Raw genomic sequence first — 10,000 nt, forward strand, 5'->3', positions numbered from 1 at the left:
ATGCAATATTCTCACCAGGCAGGATTACCTTTCTATGCGTATCTCCGTCACAGAGGGACGATACTATAAAGAGCATGTCACACTGCATCTCAATGTCAATGCTGTCATTTTCATCAGGACTTGTGCTGGCGTTGAGAAGTATTCCTGCAGCATGCAAAAAAACAAAACAAAATAATAAATGTACATCAACAATGATTGCCTCAAATACCTGCATTCATCAACAAAATTCCGATAGGCTGGTGATCAGTGGCAATGTCAAGCTTTAGTGGTTTTCTTGATTGTAAAGCAAAAGCTTGAGGTGCACTCACCAACAATCTGATTGATTGCTCCTTGGTCAACCAGATCCTGATTCAATGCATCATCACCCACAGACACCATACTTCGTAGAAGTCGTAGACAATACCGCATCTGGGAGCGTTTGTTACCACGGCCACCACTACCATGGAAACTGTTACCATGACCACCATAGTCAGCTAATTATAAGGTAGAAAACAACTCAATATGAAAAAGGGCATTTTCCACTTATCTACTTGCCAAGTTGTTATCGAACAGTTCGTTATCGGACATTTTGTTATTGGACAGTTCAATAAGCCAATCACATTTAAAGTTGTAGTTTAAATCAACCAATCACATTCAAGTTGTAGTTTAAATCAACCAATCGCAACCTTGGTTTCAATCACCATAGATACAGTATACAGACTCCTAAATTGGGGCTTTCTTTCTTCCTTTCTTTCTTTCAGAGTTACATTAAAGAATTTACCCCTTCTTTGTCAGTCTTTTAATGCAAGTTTCCCCTTTCTTTCATAACTTGGCTCTTCTTTTCTTATCAGAAATTGTAATTTTTATGATTAATTGGTAAGAGGACATTGTGTCATCCAGTTCGGTCTGTAATCACACTCACAATAAACAAATCATGATTACAGACCGAATTGGACTCCACTCAGTCCAAATCACATTACTACTACCACCACTGCTGCTGCTGCTGCTGCTGCTGCTGCTGCTGCTGCTGCTGCTGCTACTACTACTACTACTACTAATAATAATAATAATAATAATAATAATAACAGGAAGATAACAAATGAGTGGCATTATTACATCACATCAATTTACAAACTTGAGGTGGAGTGACAAGAAGTTTGTATGACTCATTAAACATGAATATCATGAGTTCCAGTTCACTGGAAACAAAAGGTTCTTCCCATTCTTCCCATGACTTTGGTGCAATAAAATCATGATTTATGTCTTCAGTTATTGTGTTCACTATACATGGTTTAGTGCTTGGAAAGTTTATCAGGGGCACCCAACGAGAATATAGTTCAAAACCACTTAAACATAGCATTGTTAAACGTATTTTAGTATTTAAATGGTAGATATAGGCATATTTTTATCTCTTAAGAAGTTTTCATCTGTTCGGATTTCATAGCTGAAAGTCTAGTGATCCGAAAACTGTAGGGATCAAAACTTACCTTTTCGAAAATTTCAGCCAGAAAAAAGGCTCCCGAAAATTTCTAGGTGGCCTTTTTAGGGTAAAAATCCGTTAAAAATGGGCAATTATACCATTTTTCAGATGTTCGAAAATCCTAGGAGAGGCAGGCAAGCAAGAAATTTTTCAACAAACGTTCCGAAAATTCTAGATCTCAAATCGTCTTCCGAGCAGATATTTTCCGAAAATTGACGTTGGGTGACCCTGCTTTATTGTGACTGCAACCATAGACTGATGATAACAATAAAGGGAACACTTAGGGGTAAAACCAGGCACAAGACGGACTGCCTCACCTTGTCCAACACACCACTCAAGTAGCATCAGTAATCTTGTGTTACTCTGACAGGTCATGTAGTCATCCAAGCAAAGAGGTGCAACAGTGCTTAGTGTGTCCAAGGCCTGGAGACACAAACGTTCCAAGTTAAACAACCTCACAAGGATGCACTACTCATGAAAGAACAGAAAACAAGCTTCTTCTCGGATTACCAGGAAGAGTGATCAATATACCTGTAACTGCAGCTCTTCAAACTGTGCAGGAGACCACTCAATAGCAGACATATTATCATTTGCTCGCACAAATGAAAATAGAGATAAAATGACCCGTCCTTCAGATAATATCTGTTGAAATTATAGCAGAGTCCAGTAAATATTCTAGTTTGGAATCACCCAGTTTCAAATTGTGTAAGAACATGAGAAGAGGGTCATGGTTCAGGCTAAGTTCACGGATAACTCCATACTAGCCTATTCGAACATCTTTTTGGGGACACAAAATTAGCGTAACGTTAAAGTGACAATATGGAATCATACCCGACAGCTGGCGGAATCGGCACTTATTAACACAAGGATATTCATCAGCAATTTCTTGAATTCAAAGTCTTCATGGTTCTGCAAAACAGTAACATTGTTTTTTAGTATAATCACATAAGTGATTATTGAAAATTCTCTGCACTGATTGGTTGCACTTGAGGTGATTATCACACGATAATCACCTACGAGGTTTTTTCAAAATGGCCGAAAGCTGTTTTGTTGAGGTGACAGACGAAGAAATTAATTGTTTTAGAGAAGATGCATATTTTTCGAATTATAATCACCTATGTAATAATAATTACTAAAACAATATTATTCACCACACCTTCGCAAAATAATTGTTAAATAATGGAAATGGTTTAAACCGGTGAGTTACAGTATATCAAAATTTGATGAACTAAGATCATCCAGGTAAGAGTATTTCTGAGAACGACCACTGTTCCTGAGCAGTGAGTGACATTTTGACAACGTGAGCAGAAGTCACTTGACTCTGACAATTACTTCCACTCAGGTTGTTGAAAGGTTAATCAATGTCACTGACAACAGTCCTTCTAAGGACTACTTTAACCTATGACAACCTTACTTCATCCTGTTTTGATTTTTTGTTTTAATTCAGAAGAATTCTTCTGAATGAGACAAGCCGTTAAATTTTGGTTTTCCAAAATACTCATTCAGAGTGGGAAGCAACCAACAGAAACTGTTAGGCAAGCTTATAGCTTATAATGTGGTTTAAGTCTGATGTAAGTAAATTACAGAAAATACTGGTAGATGCTGGCTTAATGAACGATAACATCAAACGTTGCACAAGGTTTAACTTTAGTGCAATAGATAGAATTTTGAGTTATTCTATGGCCAGTGTGCCAATTTGCAGGTAAAGTACAAATTAGAGTTCTGTAACTGCTAGCAACTTTTAAACTACACGTATACAAACCGAAAGTGTTGCGCTGAAGAAACTAAAAGAACGACAAGCAAAAAGTTAGAACAGATTTAATTTCTTTCTCTTTGATTATGTCAAGGCATTCTGTAGAGTTCCCGGCAGTCATTTTTCAAATCTTTGATAATTTCTAATTTGCGCATTGCCCCTTGTTAGGAGGGGAAGAAAGTAATCAAAAACAGAGGGTTTCCTGTTGTAGACTATTAACATGCTCACATTTGCCAATCAAAATCCAGCAATACATGAACCCGACTCTGAAGTACTTGATGTTTCAGGAACAGAATAATTTTCAGACCTCTTTTGGTTTACATATCTTGTTATATTAAATTCAAAACTCTTACCTGGTACAGTTTGAGATTTCGGACCAACTCGTGATGGCTTTTAACTGAAACAAACAAAAAAACAAATGTATTTCCTGAGAAGCATTACAAGGTCTGTAAGTATTTGAGGCAACACCTAGTTTTAGCTATTTTCTCTGCCATGTTTACCTCTAGGTTTAATACATTTGTCACCAAATTCAAAGAAGATATATATATGTAGTATTATGCATGTAAGGGAATTTGGCAACAACCCTTAATGTTACACCTGTATTTCACGTTTTGATTACTCAATAACTCTGAGCCTAACAAGATATGAAAGATAATACCTTCAGTAAATGTTGCCAGTACTGTAATCAGCTTGGTCAAACCAGTTTCCTGCAAGAGGTCAGAATAAAAGCATTTGAGTACTGGTTCTTGTGTGTGAGAGCATTTGTTGTGGTACTTTTCAGTCATTACAACATGACCATAAAGGAAAAGCTTAACAAATACAGAAGATGGAAATGAAAACAAATAACTTGCCATAAAAGGAGAAGTTGGACAAAGTGAAAGCACTAAGGATGCAATTACCAGTAGATCATTTCTGAAATATAACATTCACAAAGTCACATTTAAAAAGTAAGAAGTAGTACTTACAGTACTCATCACGTTTGTTGGAACACCCAACCCTGTCTTCCCCCTCCTTCAATATTGATTTCACAACTACTAGCAGTCCCCCAAACAATTCTTACACAACATTGAATTGGGACAAGGGAGAAACAGGATACATGTAAGCTGCAATCTTGTAACACAATAAATCTAGACCATTTGTTATTAAGAGTTCCAACTAAAGGTGTCCGGTGTTGTAGCTATAGCTGTGGAAATCAATAACATGAACCAATCCTAGAGCATGCACTGGGTCACAATTTTCTCATCTTTAGTTACATCAATGAGTCTCTGTGTAATTGCTCAATTATCGGTAATAATGGCTCCCTCACACTACCACCTCCCTAGTTATTTTAGGGAATCCCTACCCTTGTTTAAGGTGGCTTTAAAGCCAGTTTCAAAGCTTTCAAGTAACGTTCTTATTAGAAGGTTTGGCACTACAATGCAATTATTGCTGAACCAGATGCGGCCATAATTGTGACGTAATAGGTCACCGTGGCAATGGGAAAGCCCTGTAATTACACCCTTTATTTTGTCTTTAGTCACTTTCGTTGATACCCATTTTATATTTCTGTTAAGTGATCAGAAGGCTAAGAGGAAACTTTCGGCAAAGTTTAAAAAAACCCTGTACAGCAGATTCAGAGCCACTTTAATAAATCTGTGATTTTTTTAAGGTGATTCTGATTCTGCAGGACAGATCTTTTTAAAAGTTTGCAGAAAGTTTCATCTTGGCCTTCTGATCACTTTCCAGCAATAAAAAATTGGGGTCAATGAGTTTGTTTTTGAGATATATGAGCAACTAAAGCCAAAATATACCGGTAGGGTGTTTTTGCCAGGCTTTCCCATTGCCAAGGTAACTACAACACAATTAGTGCTGAACGAGATGCAAACCCATCTTGCTCAGCAATAATCTGTGTTACCATAACAATGCTGTTACATGATACAGTGTGTTGACTGCCAATTTTTCTAAAGAGAGTGTCTCTTCATTGAAGTGTTGAAACTCAAAGTTCCCTTAAATGACTGTTAATGAATTCTATATATAAACGTTACGTTTTTTATTTTTATTTTTGCTGCCATTTTATGTTTATTTTGGGATCATCCAGTCTGCTCTGCAGTCAACACCTTGCAGCCAATGGGATGTAACATCAAATCTGATAATATAATAATATTATCATTATCAACTTGAAGACAGGTACATAAATTACCAGGTAGTTACCGTAACTGCCTATCAGCATGACTGTAGCCCTCTTTGACCTTCTTGACAAAAGCATCCCTCAAGGCACTGCAAAAACATTGTTTTATCAACAAACAATAAAAAGAAGCAACATTTTAAAACATTTAGCTATAAAAAATATTGCAAAAAAACTTTCCTTAAAAACATTCAAGAAACTTTGTAAAAGCGATTCAAAAAATACACAACATTTCGACATTCTCAGACGTCATTATCAAGTGAAAAAAAGATAGTATGAATATTCTATAAATACAAAAAAACAATAGTTCATTAAGAAAAAAGGTATTTAACAAAAATGTGCTGCAAGCTAAACAAAGAGTTTAGCACTGATGGAGTCACTCTGAGTGTTAAGGCTAGGCCTCAGTTCTTAGGCAGTGAAATTTCCCATGGCACTTCTCAAGGACATGAAATTGGTCCTCATTAGGAAGATTTTTGTCACCATGCACTTCCACTACCCTTAGTTACAGTAAAAAATGAAGTAGTCCTCAGTTCTAACATAATTAAAGTACAAAACAGTAATTTAAAGAGACTTGCAAACCTTATGCATTCTTTACAGTTCAGTTGATTAGCAACCTAAGGTGGCAAAAATTAAGAGAAAATTCTCAAAAAAACACATCATCATAAACACACAAAGCTAAGCAGACAAATCCTGCAGGAGCAATTAAGATTGTTATAATCATTACCTCTTGTTTGGAGCCAAATTCCAGTAAATTCCAGAGAATTTCCACTGTTCTAAAAACAAGTCTATTTTTCAAAATGAAAGCAAATTTAGCATGAGCTATGATTATGATAACTTGCAGTTGCAAGAATAAGTTTTTAAAAATATTTACAATAACCAGAAACCACAGTATGTAAGGACATTAACTAGACAAAAAAGTTTCAAAGGAATCCTTAACTCCTTAATTCCCTCCTAAGAATGACATATAGGGACCGTTAACCCTTTCACCCTTGAACCGGCCTAAACCGGCCATACTTAGTATTTTACTTTAACGCCAGAGTATTTTACTTAACTTTGTCTAAAGCCAGACGATTTTACTCGTCAATGGGAAAGTCCCTTGGGAGTCAATGGGTTAAACAAGGCCAACAATGAGGGCTACGAGAACATCGTGTTATTTCCTGTTACTGAAATAATTTTGTGATTATTCCATGCATGGAGTAATCAGCATGGAAAGTATGACTCCACATTCGGTAATAATCGACATTGAAAGTACGAGTCCACATTCCAAGAATAAAATTGTTGAGAACGGTGTGGACATTCCAAGAGAAAATTGGAAATTCACTGTCATGTGCTCGCATGCTCCACATGACTTAAAATTTGATCATTTCACATCGTTGCCAAGACAAGAATGACAAAGAAATGTATCAAAATGCAAAACGCACGTGCTGAGCATGCAATGCTATTGTTTTTGCTAATTGACCCTATTTTTTGTGGCATTCTCGTAGCTGTCATCGTCATCCTTTCTTACGGTCTCTCTGCTTAACACCAGACACTTTTATTTGTCAATGGGGGCCAATTCGCGAGTGAATGCAGAGATAATCTGCCTTCATTTCACATAAATAAAAGCATGTTAACCACCATTTCATTTACCTGTCAGATGGGTCTGGGATATTGATCCCACTACATAACAACGAGGCTCCACTAACTGACAACATATCATCACAGTTTATTGCTGAAAGCACAAAAATAAAGAATTAATGTTGTTGAGTAGTTTGATGTCAATGGGCAAAAAAATGATGTGTATTCATTCCCAGCAGGCAAAGTTTTAATACAGTACCTGAGAATGAATAACATTGAAGAACTTTCATAATTTCCAATCTCACGCTCAGATCTTCCATGAATTCTAAACTCTAAAATCGCAAATTATAAAACAAGGTGAATATTTCACTTGGAAATTAATATCAACAGTTGATTTCCATTTTATTTTCCCTTCATCATGAGAACAAAATTAAGGCTTTTAAACAAAATAAGCTTTTATTGAAAAAGATGATTTAAATAATACGACAGTAGCTAACCTCGACAAGTGCGCGAGCAACCCCACTTTTTTCAACCAAACTTCTGTTGTAAGCAGTCATAGAGGCTTGAAAACCTAGAAATACATCATGGGCTGATTACAGACATGCATAGTAATATTATAATTTACTAATTCAGATTGATCTGAAATTTTTCAGCAATTAGCCACAAAATTAATATAATTTAATACCGGTTATAGCTTTTAGCATAATTACATAGGTGATTATAATTTGAAAATTCTCTGCACTAATTGGCTGTCGTTGAGGTGATTATTACACAATACTCAGCTAATACCGTCAATTACGAAGCCTAAAAAAATGCTCAATTTAACGTTCATTTAATAAAATGAATAAAACTGACTCACTTCTTGTGCATTTTGGTGCTTATTTTACCGTTTCAGGCATTCCATGAAATCACTGTCACATGACAGTGATTTTACAGAATGCCCGAAACACACAAGAATACACCAGAGGTGAGTTAGTTTTATTCATTTTATTGAATGAACATTAAATTGAGTGTTTTTTTAGGCTTCATAATTGACGGTATTTTATTTCCCATACAAAGTCTTATAACGCGTTAATAAATTCTCAACAGCTGCCTGTAACCCAATACCGCTTGCACTCAAAGGTCATCTTCCCACTAATAATTAATTATTACACGCTCTCTAGTGATGTGAACTTGGGCTGCCTATGTTCTCACACTGAAGTCCCACAACATCTTGCAATCCTAATTTTCAAGTACACTGTTAGGAACATAATCATACCACCTCTCATTTTGCTCAAACCCATATTTTCTCCAGCAGGTCCCAATGAATTGCCCTACCTATGTTGTCATGTCTCTTTTTGTATTATTTTTGCACCAATTTCAGGGACATGCTCACAATGTGGCTGATTGCCTTGTTGCTTTGTTTGCACTGTCATAATTTCTGCATTTGGGATCAGCCTGTGACCTGTCGATCATTGCTTTTTACATGGTTTGTTCTTATTGCTTGATCTTGTGCTGCAACAATATAAGAGACTCTGTTTTCTCTTTTAAAGTGCCCAGGATCGAGTGTTATCAAAAGATCGCTTCTTATTTATCTTTAGATTTAATTTAACTAAACACTAAGCCACCAAAGTTTCAAGCCTTGATTTGAAAAAGACACCATTATTTTCCCATTTGATGGTCTGCCATTACTGACTTTAAGTTCTTGAGAGAGCTGGATAGAGGAAAAAGTGACGTCAAAGGCTCTCTAGTTTAATTAAGAATGTAATGTGCATGTATGCCGCAGAAATAATATGCAGCACGGGAATTTTAGGCTTTCAGACTTTTAAACTCACGTTTTGCATAATTATAATTATAATAAGATGCATTCACATGCTAAAAATCAAAGCTCAAAACTTGGCCAGTCAGGTGTTAAGCAAACACACTTTCAAAATCTGAAGAAAAAAGGAAGTGATTTTTTTTATCACAGCGAGGGGTACTTTAAGCTTTCCTTCCTTCAACCAAGTCCATGTTTCATCGTTTCTTTGATTTTCGCTCTGTTTCGCGAATTGCCCATAAGATTATTATTATTATTATTATTATTATTATTATTATTATTATTATTATTATTATTATTATTATTATTATTATTATTATTATTATTATTATTATGTATACAGTGTACCTTCAAACAGTTGCCTTTCGATTGGTTGTTCAGTGTAGAATTTTATAAGTGACTCTCCCAACTGCAGCTGAACAGCAACATTCTGTACCTTCATGGTGAGACCTTGAAAAGGAAGGATTACTTGAAAATCAAGCAAGAGGAATGTTGGAGAAAGAAAACTGTACTCTCAAGCAAAAATAAACGAGCTCATGAAATTAATTGGAAATTACTGTATCCGAGTGATTGAGTGAGTGCCATTGGACTGCTTCCTTATAATACGTCCTCTTCCTCCTACTGTATATGACATGACTATGTCATCCATCAGCTAAAAAATATGCACTGCATCTAGTGTGATTCGTTCTGTTGAGTTTTGTTGGAGACCATCACATACCGTAATTTGTGGTCTGAGATCATTTCAAAATTATCTCATTTCTGATTGATTTATGAGCAACCTAAAATACAATTTTTAAGAAAGCAAGCCCCAAAGCTGACCTTTTAGAGACCTTTTTCACAATGAGCTATATTTTTATTTACATTTATGGTAACATTTTATCAAATTAAAGAAACCAATTAGCAATGCTTACCAAATTCAGTCAGAAGATTTATGATTGAAGAAGCGTAAGTGGATTCATCTGATGTTCTTTCTTTCAAAAATGGATGCCTGAAAAATTGAAGACTTTCAATATCGTTGGTTCAAATGGCATTTAAGGATTTTTACACAAAAGTGTGATTAAGAAAACATGCTTTCTTATTAAAAAACAGAAATTGTTTTAGCTACAGTTTATATTTGATGCATTAAATGGAGTTTTGTTCATGATCTTGTCAGTGGCTTGCACCTAGGAGTGCCACTCTGAGCTATGTCAATGGTGTTTGATTGTCCAGTTGAGTGTCAATTAAACTCTATCAAGGAGTTTTAATTTGTTTATCTTTAGATTTTTCACAGAT

The 10,000-nt window shown here is 35.6% G+C and overlaps 1 protein-coding gene across 1 annotated transcript in view; it reads right to left on the reverse strand.

Annotated features, from left to right (window-relative positions):
• LOC138042762 (cilia- and flagella-associated protein 69-like) overlaps nucleotides 1-10,000 on the reverse strand; it is a 23,581-nt gene that overhangs the window by 8,205 nt on the left and 5,376 nt on the right. The window contains 16 exon segments of the mRNA XM_068888758.1: nucleotides 29-144; nucleotides 309-473; nucleotides 1,777-1,882; nucleotides 1,991-2,101; nucleotides 2,291-2,368; nucleotides 3,566-3,609; nucleotides 3,871-3,919; nucleotides 4,064-4,124; nucleotides 5,403-5,468; nucleotides 5,956-5,990; nucleotides 6,101-6,161; nucleotides 7,006-7,087; nucleotides 7,193-7,265; nucleotides 7,431-7,504; nucleotides 9,077-9,178; nucleotides 9,640-9,716. Coding sequence (XP_068744859.1) covers nucleotides 29-144; nucleotides 309-473; nucleotides 1,777-1,882; nucleotides 1,991-2,101; nucleotides 2,291-2,368; nucleotides 3,566-3,609; nucleotides 3,871-3,919; nucleotides 4,064-4,124; nucleotides 5,403-5,468; nucleotides 5,956-5,990; nucleotides 6,101-6,161; nucleotides 7,006-7,087; nucleotides 7,193-7,265; nucleotides 7,431-7,504; nucleotides 9,077-9,178; nucleotides 9,640-9,716 — 1,300 coding nt within the window.

This window comes from Montipora capricornis, chromosome 1, assembly GCF_036669925.1.
Source record: "Montipora capricornis isolate CH-2021 chromosome 1, ASM3666992v2, whole genome shotgun sequence".
Lineage (NCBI taxonomy): Eukaryota > Metazoa > Cnidaria > Anthozoa > Scleractinia > Acroporidae > Montipora > Montipora capricornis.